We start from the raw sequence: 17,217 nt of genomic DNA, 5'->3' as shown, positions 1-17,217 counted from the left end.
CGAGTTAGTTCTAAATTCCTTTTAAAAATTCAGTAGTAAGTGTGGTTCACAAATAAATATGTTCTATCCAAACATATCATTTTTATTTAGCTTCTTTTTTTGGGGGGACGGGAACCATTCCTAAATATAAACAGACAATCACGGATAACGTGAAAGAAAGCTTCCAACACAGAAGAGATCAAAAAGAGAAAATAAGAACTCTGAAGAAACAGATATAATACAGATAAAGGAAATTTTCAAAAGAGGTGTGATACCCTCAGAAATCTAAAAGAAGGTATTACATCCATAAAACAAACTACAATTTTTAAAAAGAAAGCTCATGGAAATCAAAAACAGGAGAGTCACAATAAAATCTCAACAGAAAGGTTAGAAGACAACTCTTTAAGAGTAGCCAAGAAGTCCGTATCCAATTTACAGAGTTCTAGAAAAAGAGGGCAAAAGATATCAGAAATACAAGTTTTCAAAACCAAAATAACACATTTCTAGACTGAAAAAATTAATGCATAATGAATTTAAAATGACCCACATTAAGGCATATCGTACAATTTCAGAAAACCAACAAGGATAACAGAAGATCCCAAATGCTTCTAGAGAAAAAAAAAAAAAAAAGATTGAAAAAACAGGAGGCCCGGCACAGTGGCTCACGTCTGTAATCCCAGCTCTTTGGGAGGACAAGGCACGAGGATCACTTGAACCTAAGCATTCAAGACCAGCCTGGGCAATAAAGTAAGACCTTATCTCTAACAAAAATAAAACAACAAAAAAAATTAGCCAGGAGGCTGGGCACGGTGGCTTATGCCTATAATCCCAGCACTTTGGGAGGCAGGTGGATCATTTGGGGTCAGGAGTTCAAGACCAGCCTGACCAATATGGTGAAACCCCATCTCTACTAAACATATATAAAAAAAAAAATTAGCTGGGTGTGGTGGTGCATGCCAGTAGTCCCAGCTACTAGGGAGGCTGAGGCAGGAGAATCGCTTGAGGCTGATAGGGAGGCGGAGGTTACAGTGAGCTGAGATGGCACCAACTGCACTCCAGCCTGGGTGATAGAGTGACACTCAGTCTCAGAAAAAAAAAAATTAGCCAGACATGGTGGCATATACCTATGTAGTCCCAGCTACTTGGAAAGCAGAGGTTGCAGTGAACCAAGATCATACCAACCACCCTCCTGCCCAGGCAATGGAGTGAGACTCTGTCTCCAAGAAAATAAAAAAAGGAAAAGAAAATCAGAAGGGCACCAGACTTTACCAGCAACTCTGTATACTAGAAAACAGTGGGTTGGGCATGAGAGCTCACGCCTGTAATCCTTGCACTTTGGGAGGCCCAAGGCGAGCGGATCACTTGAGCCCAGGAGTTCGAGAGCAGCCCAGGCAACATAGCAAAACCCCATCTCTACAAAACATACAAAAATTAGCTGGGTGTGGCAGCACACGCCTGTAGTACCAGCTACTTGGGAGGCTGAGGCACGTAAATCACTTGAACCAGGGAAGCAGACGTTGCAGTGAGCCGAGATCACGCCACTGCACTCCAGCCTGGGTGACAGAGCAAGACTCAGTCTCAAAAAAAAAAAAAAAAAAAAAAGATGCATGAATGGTGTTCTTTCCTACAGAACTATTATTCTCTATAGCTTATTAATCAAGAAGCATTCCGCTCTGATCTAAAACTTTTAGATTCATTAGGACACTGATTTAGGAAAAAAACTAGTTTTGAAACACCATGCTCAAGAAACACAATGACAAACTGGAAGAAAAACAGTCTTAAATATTTGAGATTGAGGTTGAAGTTAAATTTCTAAAAACTAGCCAATATTACCTCTATTAAGAGAAGCACCTACACAGACCTTCAACAGACAGGTATCTGAAAAGTATTCATAATCTGATGAAAAGATCAATAGCCTATGCGTAAATTGCACAATAACACTTTTGAGTTTTTAATGTCAAGTCTTTCAAAATTATGGCTTTTAAAAGCTGCAAATGAAGTCTAGAATCTTTCTGAAGATGTAAGATCCAGTGGCCGGTTACCTTAACAATCAATTACATTACTCATTGTAGGTACAAAGAACCAGGAAACCAAGAATGCAAAAAAGATATGGAAATACAATTGAAGAAAGACAACTTTAATATCGACTTCCACTTTAATTTTTGAAGGCTACTAGTAAAAACATACATTTTAAGCAGTACAACCTCTTTAAAAAGAATGTTACTCAGCACTCCTCTTACCTTTCTTGTTAATAGACTTTTACGTCTCATTCCACAAGCCTCTAGTTGTAACCTTCCTCTCAATGCTAATTCAATTAACATACAGCCACGTAATCCAGATGATATACAGTCATTCCAAAATGATGTGTAACCCTATTAAAAAAAGAAGAAGAAATAAAACAAAATAGCTAATTTACCTTGAATTCAGAGTAAAAAACAGAAACATTATCAGCCAAAGTCATATTTGGTGCCTTTTATCTTTCCTGTCTTTCTATAATAATATACTGAAAAAATACAATTAACATAAATTACTAATCGAGAATTTTCAGGGGCTTATCTTTCCACCACTTATTCTTACATACAAACAACAAATAACTTTAGAGGTCATAAGTTTAGAAACATAACTCACATTTCACCAAGCTGTGTGTTTATTAGGTTCTTTCAGAACCCTGCAAACTCCAAGGAATACTCAGTTAACCCCAGATTATAGTGATTTATTTATGTGGACAAGTTAAGAAGCTCAGGGAAAGACAACCTAGCCAAGTTAGCTTCACAGAGAATTAGAATACCATTCATTTATTGCTGTTTAGGATAAAACCACAAGGTTAATCCGAGCACTTTGGGAGGCTGAGCCAAGACGATGGCTTGAGCCCAGGAGTTTGAGACCAGCCTGGACAACATAGTGAGATCCTGTTTCTACCAAAAAAAATTAATTAGCTAGGTATGGTGCTGCACACCTGTAGTCCCAGTTACCCAGGAAGCTAAGGCAGGAGGACCACTGTGTCCAAGAGTTCAAGGCTACAGTGAGCAATAATTACACCAACACACTGCAGCCTGGGCAAAACAGTGCAACATTGTCTCTTAAATACACACACTGTTAATTTTGTAAGAAGATATTAGAAAAACACACATGCGCCCACAAACAAACGGATGGCTATAGGCCTAAAATTCTCAATAATAAACAGTATAACAATCAGATTGGCCCCAAGAGAGAATGTAAGGGCAGCATCCACAGTGGAAGAACAGCCAGACATAAGGAGGTTGATAAACATCTAGAGATCTGGGATACTGGTCAAGCAGGCATCACCAGATGAGGTCAGGACACTGTAACAGCAAACAACTGGGGTTGTTCAAATTATAAAGCCACAAATCTTGCCAGCAGATACCCAGTTCTCATGAGACAGCAGAAACTATAAATAACTCTCATTAAGGCTCAGAACAGGGTAACACAATTTTGGTAGGAGAACAGGCCAACTGAATCTCTAAAGAATGGAGGGCCCAGGATTAGGAAGGCCTGGCCCTCACCTCTGGCACTTTTCCAAGGTCAATCCTGGCATTTTGTCAGGCCAGAGTAGTGAGCTTGTGTTTCAGAAGATGACTGACCATTGAGGTCCATCAAACTTCATTTTTGATACAAGGAGTTAAATTCACCTCACCAAGCTACCACTTCTGAGAATGTGACCTTTGGGAAAATAACAATTTAAAGGAGGCACAAGCGGATAAACAAAAACATCAGTGTTAAGAGATCAATTTAAATGTGAGGTATAAGCAGCAGACACTGACTGGATTTTAGGGAGTCATTTTAAACTTAGGGTCGGGGCCTGCTCAAATGAAGATTACCAGAGATTTAGCAAAGTGGCTAATAATACCAGTACTTTATAGAGGTTAGGTAAAATGCGTGGCTTCTGTGTCCATGAAATTAAAGCCCTAGGAAGCCTGAGAATGAATTCCACATGAAATTAAAGTTACAGATATCTGGCTTTGACTGGCCTGGACATATAGACAGAGTTCCTAAATGAGCCTCTACAAACTGTAAACAACAGAGAACACCTCATAAAGCAATAATGGACGTGAACAGCCCTACAGCCTGCAAACTCCAGCTGAACAGTACCTGGAGGCTTACATTTGATAGCAGAGAACTAAAATATGTCTCAATCTCAATTGCTCCTAGAGTAATGGCATACCCAGAGATATTAGCAAAATGGGGTCTTTAGTAACAGACTTCAGAGATCTAAATTTAGTGAATGGCTTTAGGCATCATCGCTGAAAGACACATGCTTAAACAGAATTGGATTCACATGGGAAAGTAGATGAATGGGAATGGACAGTTCTGTACCACAGCTTCCGGGACTCGTCAGCAATATTCCAAAGATAAATGAAGCCAACAAAGACACACCAAACAACAGAAAAGTACAGTATGTTGATACCCTCCTGCTAAAATCCATGTCATAAAAGCAGGATCAAAAATTAACCATAGGGTGGCCAGGCGCAGTGACATACACCTGTAATCCCAGCACTTTGGGAGGCAGAGGCAAGCAGATTGCTTGAGCCCAGGAATTCCAGACCCCTGGGCAACATGGTGAAACCCCATCTCTACAAAAACTACAAAAATTAGCCGGGCATGGTGGCACCCATCTGTGGTCCCAGCTACTTGGAAGGCTGAGGTGGGAGAATCACCTGAGCTCAGGAACTTGAGGCTGCAGTGAGCCATGATCATGCCACTGCACTCCAGCCTGGATGACAGGAGTAAGACCCTATCTCAAAAAAAAAAAAGATAAAATATGTGGGGAAGTTTAGTAAATGGCAGTATCAAGCAGCTTATGACTGTAGTCATAATTAGTTCCTATGTTCTAAAATATAAGGATGGGAGAGGACAGAAACATCCCAAGCAGGCTGGGCCATACACTACCAGACCTCCATCTGCCTGATTCCCTTTATTCTTTCAAGTGGCTCAATTTGAATGGTAGAAAAGGGTATTGTTTATTAAGTCCCCTAAAACTGCAAACACTGAGAAGAGTTCTCACCATTCCAGTTAAGAGCTACTGTTCTGCTCTCAACTGCCTACTTACCCAGAAGCTTTTTGTTAAGAAGGAACTCAAAAGGTTGGTAACCCAAAATGAAATGTAATAAAAATATTTTGTATAAAGATCATAACAGGGATATAACCAGAAGTATAAGATTTTCCTTATATGTTATTAAAAACATTTACAACATGGGAAAATGCTCATAATATATATTCTACATGAGAAACAGATAAAAAATTATATTATCTAAAGCAGAGTGTCCAATCTTTTGGCTTCCCTGGGCCATACTGGAAGAATTATTATCTTGGCCCACACATAAAATATACTAACACTAATGACAGCTGATGAGCTAAAGAAAACAAAAAAAAAAACCTCATGTTTTAACAAAGTTTACAAATTTGTGCTGGACCAGATTCAAAGCAGTAGGCCACCTGCGGCCCACAGGCCACGGGTTGGACAAGCTTGATCTAAAGTGTAATCTTATTTTGAAGTTATATAAATATTAATACATATGTATATCATAGGTTTGTATTTACAAAAAAACTTATAAATGTTCACATCCTTTGACACAATTCTTATGGGCCTTTAGTTAGAAAATACTGTGCACAAAAATATATGTACAAATATATTGATCACATCATTATCATAGTAAAACACAAAAACAATCTAAAAGCAAAAAAAAGTGAATAAACTCACCGCTTCCCAAACTTTCCTGACCTTGAAGCATTTTAATTTACAGTATACTTTTAACAGCCTACAGAATATTACAATTCTATGAAAATCAGTTTTAAAAATCCTGGTGCAGGAGGCGGAGGCTGCAGTGAGCTGAGATTGCACCACTGCACTCTAGCCTGGTGACAGAGCGAGACTTCATCTCAAAAAAAAAAAAAAAGAAAAGAAATCCTGGTGCAGAGGTTATTACAAAACATGAAAAATTATTATGAAATCGTGTGTGTGTGTGTGTAGAGAGACAGAGAATAGTCCCATTTTTTAGGGAGATTAGAAGAAAAGTTTTAGCAGCAGTAATGTCTGGTGATTATGGTGATCTTGATTTTCTTTAGGCTTTTCTGTATATAGTAAAGGAAAACTCATGGCAAGGAGATAAGTAAGGTTTTCCTTACTGATCAACTATAGTTATAGTTGTTCAAGCTTAAAAGGCAATAGTTATGATAGTGGCAGTAATTTGACAGAGGCAAAACACTAGAAGAACTAAAAACTCTCCATGAAAATAACTATGAACCACAAAGTAAAACATATTTGTGAAGTAGTAAAGAACTGTGCTCAAGAGCCCAGACCGCACAAACACCTGGCGATTCAAATCAACTCCAGCTCTACCACATACTATATAGTTAAATTTCTGAGACTAGTTTTCTTCATATAAAACAAGTTGTGAAGATTAAATAATATATATAAAGCACAACTCCTGGCAATTAGTAATTACTTAATTATGTACAATTAGAATGGAATGGGGATGGAGGACTGCAAACTCAGTTACTTAGAAAGTACAAAGAACATTACTGAATAAAGAGACCCAGGTGTGGACTGCAGCAAGTTGGACAATGTCCTCTTCCATCTATCTGGGGAAGACAGCTTAGCCCTTATCAACTGTTGCCATGTGTAAAATGTGGGCCTGCTCTTGCCACATCTTTTTCAAGAGGGCAGAAACGTCCGTTTCTATATATTACTTCCATCTTTGAAAGGATTACAACTCAAGTTTTACTAAACAAAACATATCTGGCAAACCAGTTTGCAACCGCTAAACATTTTACAAAACATACTACGTTATAGGAATGTTCAGTTACTAGTAGTCTGTATAGGCATAAAGTACTCAAAATAGTTTCATTTTGTTTTTATGTACAAAATATTTCAAAATGAAATCACTAAAAACACTATATTTTCTATATAAGGTTGAATTCTGGTGTGACCAATGTTTTGGAAATGGCTTTCTAATAGAAATATAGGCCAGGTCCACATGGTGGCTCATGCCTGTAATCCCAGCACTTTGGGAGGCCAAGGTGGGCAGATCACGATGTCAGGAGATCGAGACCATCCTGGCTAACACAGTGAAACCCCATCTCTACTAAAAATATAAAAAATTAGCTGGGCGTGGTGGTGGGCACCTGTAGTCCCAGCTACTCGGGAGGCTGAGGCAGGAGAATAACTTGACCCCGGGAGGCGGAGCTTGCAGTGAGGCGAGATCGCGCCAATGCACTCCAGCCCGGGCAAGAGAGCAAGACTCTGTCTCAAAAAAAATAAAAAATACAAAATACAAAATTACCCAGGCGTGGTGGCGCATGCCTGTAATCCCAGCTACTCAGGAGGTTGAGGCAGGAGAACTGCTTGAACCTGGGAGGCAGAGGTTGCAGTAAGCTGAGATCGCACCACTGCACCCCAGCCTGGGCAACAAGAGCGAAACTCCATCTCAAAAAAAAAAAGAAAAAAAGAAAGGTGATTGTACTTGCCAAATCTAAATGGACCAGGATGAAAAAATTAAGTCTCCCTCCTGAGTATCTGAACTTGCCATACTGAATCAGTTATATGGGCATGGCACTGGAGCTGTACTGGTTGTGTGGATTCAGAAGCTACTGGCCATTGGGTACAAATGCAGAGAATGAAGGTAACAGAAAGGAAAACAGAAGACAAATGCAGAGTAGAAATGAGAGAGGATGCAATGTGAGGCAAACCAAGACATACAGAGACAGAGAGGCAGACAGGCACATACACGGAATAGCATGTTTGTTGTTTTAACCTGCTATGTTTTGTTATGCAGTAAGATAATTAATACAGTGGGTGCCCAGGGCTGGCAAAATGGGAAAAGGGAGAGGTAATGGCTAAAGGGGATGAGCTTTCTTTTGGAAGTGATAAAAATATTCTAAAATTGATTATGGTGGTGGTTGTACAAATCTGAAAACCTTGAACTGTACACTTCAAATGACAATTATATGGCATATGAATCATATCTCAGAGCTGTTACAAAAAAACATTCTATAAAGTCACTTCTGAAATCTTACATGAAATTTTGATTATGTCAAAAATTAAGAATCAAAAAGTTCTTGACAAAAATAACTAATCAAGAGAATGAAGGTGACTTCAGGTAAAAGCAGATTAAAAAGACTAGACAAGAAAAGGTATCTACAGATATAAGAACTGTTAAAGAAGTAGTAAGGCTGGGCACTGTGGCTCACGCCTGTAATCTCAGCACTTTAAGAGGCCGAGGCAGGCAGATCACCTGAGGTCACGAGTTCAAGACCAGCCTGGCCAAGGCGGCAAAACCCCATCTCTACTAAAAATACAAAAATTAGCCAGGTGTGGTGGCTCATGCCTGTAATAGCAGCTACTCGGGAGGCTGAGGCAGGAGAATCGCTAGATCCCGGGAGGCAGAGGCTGCAGTGAGCCACTGCACTTCAGCCTGGGCAAAAGAGTGAAACTGTCTCAAGAAGAAAAAAAAAAAAGTAGTAGTAAAACTGCATTTGCTGGTGATATTGTTGGATATTTAGAAAAACTCATGAGAGTAAATGGAAAAATTACTATAGATAGGAGTTTAGTAAAGTAGCCAGATTATATAAAATTAAACATCAGTTGTCATATACAAACAAAATACACACGTTGAAATACTAAAAAGTTAAAATATAATTGAAAAGACCTTTACAACAGCAACAAAAGGAACAAAAAATACCATGGCAAAACCTATATGAAAAGTTTAAAGTCTCTTGAAAGACTTAAAAATAGACTTGAATAATAGAAAGATATTTCATTCTTATATACAAAGTCTCAGCATTATTATTAGTTCTTCCTAAGTTAATAAATGTAATATCCCAATAAAAATAGCAACAGATTTTCCCTGGAGCTATACAGGTTACAAATAAAAGTTCCTAAAGAAAAAAAAAAAAAGAATAGCCAGGAAAACTTGGGGAGATAGCAACATATGTAGGGAACAGAAATGAAAGCTGTCCTACTAGATACTAAAATAGATTTAAAAGTCTCTAAAATTAAAATGATGTCACACTGGCACATGAATAGACAGACCAACAGAATAAATTCCAGAAACAGACCCAAGAACATACTGAAATCAAATACAGATTGAGTATCCCTTATCCAAAATGCTTGTGACTGGAAATGTTATGGAGTTAAGATTTTTTTTCACATTTTGGAATATTTGCATTATACCCAAATCCGAAAATCTGAAATCCAAAATGCTCCAATGAGCATTTTCTTTGATTCTCACGCTGGTGCTGAAAAAGTTTGATACTAGAGCATTTACAATTTCAGATTTTCGAAATTGGGATTCTCAATCTGTACACGATAAAAATGTCATCACAAATCAATGTAACATGGAAAGATGAACATTTTAATCAAACGTGTTGGGACAACCGGATAGTCATTAGGAAAAACATAATTGGATCAATTCCTTATTATACATCAATATAAATTCCAGATGGATCAGAGGCTGAAATGTAAAGTGAAATAATGTAAGTACTAGAAGACAAAATAAGAGTGAAAACCTTTATAATCTGGGAGTGGAAGAAAAAACTTCCCAGCTATTCTCAAAATCTAGGAGCAATAAAAGAGACTACCCATTTTTTTGGTAAAGTTTGCAGGGTAAAAATCATAGCAAAGTCACTTATATCACAGATAAATCTCTAGTATACAATTAGTTCCTAAAAATAAAGTTGCTTTTTTTTTTTTTTTAATATTTTGAGGCCAGGCACAGTGGCTTACACCTGTAATCCCAGCACTTTGGGAGGCTAAGGCAGGGGGATCACCTAGGCCAGGAGTTTCAGACCAGCCTGGTAACACAGTGAGAGCTGTCTCTACAAAAAATGTTTTAAAATTAGCTGGGTGCGATAGCACATGCCTGTAGACCTAGCTACTCGGGAGGACTTGAGCCTGGGAGGTTGAGGCTGCAATGAGCTATAATTGCACTTATGCACTCTAACCTGGGTGACAAAGCAAGATCCTGTCTCAAAAAAATATATATTTTGAAATATTCAATTTTTAAAAAGGTAACAGATGATGAAGTTCACAAAAGAAATGGAAATTGCTAAAACATACCAAAAGATGCTTTGTCATTCATAATAAAAATACACATTTAAAATACATGAGACCTTAACAGCAAAAAGAAACCCACCTAATTCAAAAAGAGGCAAAACATGTATATACAAACCATGAATTTGGATAAATATAGTATATGCATACAAGAAAACAGTATTCAGTCTTAAAAATTAAAATTCTGATACACAGATCTATGTAAAATTCTGATACATAGCTACAAAACATGGATGAACTCTGAAGACATTATGCTAAGTGAAATTAGCCAGTCATGAAAAGACAAAATACTCTATGGTTCCACATATATGAGGTACCTAGAATAGTCAAATTCATAGAGACAGTGGTTCCCAGGGACTGTGGAGAGAAGGAAATAGTAGCTATTGTTTAATGGATAGAGTTTCGGTATGAAATGATAGAGAAGTTCTGGAGAGGGATAGTGGTGATGACGGCACAGTGTGAATCTACTTAATGCCACTAAACTGTACCACTTAAAAATATTTTAAATGGTACACTTGATGTTATGCATATTTTACTTTTTTTTTTTTTTGAGATGGAGTCTCACTCTGTTGCCCAGGCTGGAGTGCAGTGGCACAATCTCAGCTCATTGCAACCTCCACCTCCCAGGTTCAAGTGATTCTCCTGCCTCAGCCTCCCAAGTAGCTGGGACTACAGGCGTGCGCCACCATGCCCGGCTAATTATTCTATTTTTAGTACAGATGGGGTTTCACTACGTTGGCCAAGCTGGTCTCGAACTCCTGACCTCGTGATCCGCCCACCTCAGCCTCCCAAAGTGCTGGGATTACAGGTATGAGCCACCACGCCTGCCCCCCGCCACCGCCTTTTTTTTTTTTTTAAACTACATGAAATCATGCTTACCTATCAGACCGGCAAAAATCCAAAAGCTTGGCCGGGTGCAGTGGCTCACACCTGTAATCCCAGCACTTTGGGAGGCGAGGCAGGCGGATCACTTGAGGTCAGGAGTTTGAGACCAGCCTGGCCAACATGGCAAAATGCTGTCTCTACTAAAAATACAAAAATTAGCTGGGCGTGGTTGCATGTGCCTGTAATCCCAGCTATTAAGGAGGCTGAGGCAGGAGAATCGCTTGAACTCAGGAAGCCAAGGTTGCAGTGAACCAGGATCACACCACTGCACCCCCGCCTGGGCAAGAGAGTGAGACTCAGTCTCAAAAAAAAAACAAACAAAAAAAAAAACAAACAAAAACAAAACCCAAAAGCTTGACAGCATAGTTGGCAAAAATGAGGGAAATAGGCATTCTCATAACTATGATGGGAATGTCAAAATGACACCACTTTTACTGAGGGAAATTTGGGGATCTAGAAAAATCACACATAGATTTACCCTTTAACTTGACAATTCTACTTCTAAGGAATCCACTATGAAGAAACAGCCCCATAAATATGCAACAGTATATGCATATGGTTATTGTGATATTATCTGTAGGAGCAAAAGTTTGGAAACAACCCATAAATCCATCAATAAGGGACTGGATGAATATACAAAGATATATCTACCACATAATGGAATACTACAGAACCATAAAATATTTCTAAGTAATAGTGATAGAGAACAATCTTTAGAATATAACATGTAAAAAGCAAGGTGCACACAGTGTATGTAGTCCATTACCTTGTATATGAAGGAGAGGAGCAAGAATATGAATATACGTATAGTTTCGCTAACAAAATATCAGAAAGATAAACTCTTAACTTTTCAAGAACTACTAATGGGGGAATGAAAGAATGAGGTAGAAGAAAGATGGAAATGAGACTTTTGAATATAACTTGCAATATAATTATATGCACTGAAAACAGAAAAAAAAAACCTCCTGAAGAATGAAAACAACCGTATACTACTTAGTGATAGAGCCACAAAGAAAAGCTATTTTAACTTTAGAATACAGTATTTTGACTGCACATTCTTAATAAAAACACTACAAAGAAATTGTAAGCCAAACTCAAGTCAATTAGTAGTAATGTTGACATTTTTATTTTGAAACTGTTTTAATACAAGCGGTAAGCCAATGCAAATATTTGAAGAACCAAAATTTTCAGTAAGAAAAAAGATAAATATAAAACCCAGTAAGTTAAATAAAAATCTATAATGTTAAACTTGAACCAAAAACCACGTAAACAGATTTTTTTTCCTCTAAAATGTTTGCTAGCTCTGTCCCTTGAGGAAAATATATCCTATCTCTGTATACGAAAGAGTCCTACAAGCAGTAACAACTCGGTAACACTGAGTACACCCAGTGTACTCACACCAGAGTGTGGTCCATTCCCCACCAGATGGAAAACAGGATTCCTTGAAGGAATGACTGATTACAAGTCTGAAACAGGAAATGTACGAGTTGAGTCCAGGACATTGTGTTGGCCTTGCCAAAAAGCAAGAAATTATCAAAGGTTAATAACCTGTATCACAAAGAACACTGAAACCAACTTAGAAAATAACTCCCATAGGCTAAAAGTGAGACAATTTAAACATCAAGAAGAGTAATTAATATAAGTGAATGAAACACGATGAATATATATAAAACCGCAAGTCATAATTTTAAAAAGAAAAGAGCCCATACCTCACTAGATACCACTGGAAGTAGCTAAGGCACAAACTCCTAACCCAAAACTTAGTAATTAAAATGAAATTAAGTGTTTATCCTGCCTTTTAAGTGCATAAAATGCACAGGATTATAAAGGAAACCAAATCAGTCATCAAAATATTAAAAATGAATTTGTGATATATGTGCTTTATTAGCAGATTAAACAAGTTCTAGTGGCAGATCTAATAACTATTATAATTCCAATGTAGTAGTGAGCAAAGACAGTATTCTGAGATATCTGCAATAACTGTGATATGATATGAAAGTATCTCTGGTCTCTCTAGTGGTGACAAACTCACAGATACTGTTAATACTTCTTTGGCTTGTGGCCTACAATTATAGTTGATGTAGATGTTAACTTTCAGGTATAGGTCACTAAAAATAAATTAATTTTTCCCCTCTCAAATGTTTCCTGAATTCTACAGTGACCCCAAGCTAAGAATCCCTAAATTAGATGAAAAGTAGGGGAAATTTCCAACAGGCAGATAGGTCTGTCACCAAATGAACTCACTGGTCTTCAAATTCTAAAACCAGACACTGGATGACTCCTGATGCAATGAACATGAAAACACATAGGATTATCTAAGAAGTCATCTTGGCTGGGTGCAGTGGCTCACGCCTGTAATCCCAGTACTTTGGGAGGCCAAGGCGGGCAGATCACGAGGTCAGGAGTTCGAGACCAGCCTGGCCAACAGGGTGAAACCCCGTCACTACTAAAAATACAAAAATTAGCCAGGCGTGGTGGCATGCGCCTGTAATCCCAGCTACTTGGTAGGCCAAGACAGAAGAATCACTTGAACCCAAGAGGCAAAGGTTGCAGTGGACAGACGTTACAGTGACCCAAGCTCGCACCACTGCAATCCAGCCTGGGCGACAGAGCAAGACTCTGTCTCAAAAAAAATAAAATAAAATAAAATAACGTTCTAAAATGTATTATGGTGATGGATACACAACTCTAAATACACTAAAAGTCACTGCATTGTTACCTTTTACTTTTTTGTTTTTTTAAAGACAGGGTTTCATTCTGTCACCCAGGCTAGAGTGCAGTGGCTTGATCATAGCTCACTGCAACCTTGAACTGCTGGGCTGAAATGATCTGCCCACCTCAGCCTCCTGAGTAGCTGAGACTATAAGCAGGCACCAGCACACCTGGCTTTTTATTTTTATTTTTTTAGCAATGGGATCTCACTACATTGTCCAGGCTAGTCTCAAATTCCTGACTTCAAGCAATCCTCCTGCCTTGGTCTCCTCCAAAGTGCTAGGATTACAGGCATGTAATCCTGGATTGTACTGTTTAAATAAGTGAATTGTCAATTAAATCTCAATAAAGCTGTTACCAAAAAAACTAAGCCAAAAACTCCCCTTAAGCATTTCAAATGACTAAAGAAAGCCCTCAGCTTTCTGATTTTTTTTAATTAGCAAAAGAGTAAGGCTATAGACTACATGTTTGTGTCCCCCCAAAACTCTCATGTTAAGATTCTAGCCGGAAGCGGTGGCTCATGCCTATAATCCCAGCACTTTGGGAGGCCGAGGCAGGCAGATCACCTGAGGTCGGGAGTTTGAGACCAGCCTGACCAACATGGAGAAACCCTGTCTCTACTAAAAATATAAAATTAGTGGGGCATGGTGGCGCATGCCTGTAATCCCAGCTACTTGGGAGGCTGAGGCAGGAGAATTGCTTGAACCCAGGAGGCGGAGGTTGCCGTGAACCAACATTGAGCCACTGCACTCCAGCTGGGCAACAAGAGTGAAACACTGTCTCAAAAAAAAAAAAAAAAAAAAAAAAAAAAAGATTCTAACCCCCAACAGGGTCTCTGGAAGGTGATTAAGTCATGAAGGCAGAAGCCTCATGAATGCAATTAGTGCCCTTATAAAAGAGGCCCCAGAGAGTCCCTATGCCCTTCTGCCATGTGAGGATGCAATGAGAAGACAACCAGGAAGCAGGCCCTCACCAATTTCTTGTTCTTGAACTTCCCAGACTCCAGAACTGTGAGAAATAAATTCCTGTTGTTAGCTGGGCACAGTAACTCATGCCTGTAATCCCAGCACTTTGGGAGGCTGAGGTGGGCGGATCGCCTGAGGTCAGGAGTTTGAGACTAGCCTGGTGGTGGTGGTCTCAGCCATGATAAAACCCAGTCTCTAGTAAAAATACAAAATGAGCCAGGTATGGTAGTGTGCACCTGTAATCCCAGCTACTTGGGAGGCTGAGGCAAGAGAATCACTTGAACCTGGGAGGCAGCGGTTGCAGTGAATGGAGACTGCGCCACTGCACTCCAGCCTGGGTGACAGAGCGAGATTCTGTCTCAGAAAAAAAAAAATCTGTTGTTTATAAGTCACACTGTCTATTGTGGCAGTCCCAACCTTTTTGGTGCCAGGGACTGGTTTCAGGGAAGACAATTTTTTCCACGGACTGGAGCGGGGAGGGGGATGGTTTTGGGATGAGCCTGTTCCACCTCAGATCCTATCGGGCATTAGTTAAGATTCTCATAAGGATCGCCTACCTTAGATCCCTCATCACATGCGCAGCTCATAACAGGGTTCACACTCCTATGAGAATCTAATGGCTGCTGCTGATCTGACAGGAGGCGGAGCTCAGGCAGTAATGCTCGCTTGCCCGCCTCTCACCTCCTGCTGTGCAACCTAGTTCCTAACAGGCCACAGACCAGTACCGGTCCACAGCCCGGAGATTAGAGATCCTTGGTCTATGGTATTTTACAGCAGCCCAAATAAACTAAGACAGATAACAAAACCAGTAAAGTAACTAAATAATGATTGGATTTGGGCGCCATCCACACATGTAAGTTACTGGTAGTAATCAAGTTATGATTACGTTTTAAAAGTTCCCTTTTAAGCAATTTGTAACACAGAATGTATTTTTTCACAGAAGTAACAGCCAGGGCCGGCCCTCAGGGCCTCTATTCTCATGGTCTTCACTCAAAACCAGGGATCTTATCTGCCACTCCCTGGGAACTTGGACATCAGCATCCTTAAACCCACAACCTTTTGATGAGAACCAAATCCAACTCGGAAATTCAATCCACAAGTAACTTTTCATCATCCTTATGGGGATTCCAATCCTCAGCCTTCCTCCCTTTTTCCCACCAGTCTCCTCCGTTCTTTCCCTCATCCCCACCCAGCACAATAAGTTACTGTGCACATACCATGTGCAAAGCACTGTTCTGAGTACTAAGTACTGTGGGAGCTCATTTCAACCTTCGCAACAACCTTCTGAACTAAGTGCTATTATTATCAATCCCAATTCAAAGATGGGCAAACAACGCCAGAGTACACTACCTTCAACTACACCCTTACTAGTTTCCTAAACACATCCATTGTTTCCCACTGCATTCAACTAGCAAAACTCCAGCCCCGGATCAATCCAACTGTCACTTTTTCCATATCTGTACCTGTGTTTCTGAACTGCTGATGTAAAAAAATATTGAGATCTCAGTATATAAATGTACTGTCTCCAACTTAAACTAAACCTTTAATGATACTGGGGTTGGGCATAGTGGCTCACGCCTCTAATCCCAGCACTTTGGGAGGCTAAGGCGGGTGGATCACTTAAGGTCAGGAGATTTGAGACCAGCCTGACCAATATAGTGAAACCCCATCGCTACTAAAAATACAAAATTAGCCGGGCGTGGTGGTGCATGCCTGTAATCCCAGCTACTTGGGAGGCTAAGGCAGAAGAATCGCTTGAACCCAGGAGGAGGAGGTTGCAGTGAGCCAAGATCACGCCATTGTACTCCAGCCTGGGTAACAAGAGCTAAACTCTGTCTCAAAATAAATAAATAACTAAATAAATAAATAAAACACACACACACACACACACACACACACACACACACACACACACACACACACTGGGCAAAATCAGTTTCCCTACTCAGAGCTCTTACCACTCTCCATATCAGATATTTCAAAACCCCATTCTCCCCAAACCTCTAAAGCTCAGCTCATTTTCAGCAGATTACTTCACAAAAACAAACCAACTCAATAAACTCAATTTCATACATACCCACTCTTTTGCCTGGTTACAGTGCAGTCTGCCTAAAGCTAATCCTACCCATTCTCTCCTACTTCCCTTTGTTCACAACTCCTGCCCTCCTAAAATACCTTAAATCTCTAACATGTATACTAGCACCTGCCTATTGGCCTTCAAATATTCTCACATTTACCATCATACAAGAGACAGACCCGGACCAACCCTGCCCTATCTCCTTTCCATTCACAGCAGACTCGAAGGTATCACCAGCAAGTCCATCTCCACTACTCTTCACTCTTCCTCCTGCTGGCTCCACAATCCCCCTCTTCTGGCAGCTCCTGCTCGGGCTCTTTGTCAGGTTACTCTTCTGCTGCCTATTCCTCCAACGGAGTGCTCTTGGCCACTTACACAGACTTCTCAGGTACTCTCACTTATTTTCAAAAAAAATTCAAATAGAAATACATGACAGAAAATTAAAAGTCTCTACTTTCTCTTCCGCTTCCATCCCTCACACATTCCCTCTTCAAGATACTCTCCATTAACATTTGGAATGTATCCTTCCA

General features: G+C 39.6%; 1 protein-coding gene across 1 annotated transcript in view; it reads right to left on the bottom strand.

The window, feature by feature from the left end:
• The window catches only part of GOLPH3 (golgi phosphoprotein 3), a 60,068-nt gene that overhangs the window by 15,007 nt on the left and 27,844 nt on the right, over positions 1 to 17,217 (bottom strand). Inside the window, exon 2 of the mRNA XM_024928728.4 lies at positions 2,220 to 2,351. Coding sequence (XP_024784496.2) covers positions 2,220 to 2,351 — 132 coding nt within the window. The remainder of the gene's footprint in view (positions 1 to 2,219; positions 2,352 to 17,217) is intronic.

The sequence above is a fragment of the Pan paniscus genome, chromosome 4 (genome assembly GCF_029289425.2).
Source record: "Pan paniscus chromosome 4, NHGRI_mPanPan1-v2.0_pri, whole genome shotgun sequence".
Taxonomy (NCBI): domain Eukaryota; kingdom Metazoa; phylum Chordata; class Mammalia; order Primates; family Hominidae; genus Pan; species Pan paniscus.
The sequence above is the reverse complement of the archived record's forward strand: the minus strand, read 5'-3'. Positions and strand labels throughout refer to the sequence as shown.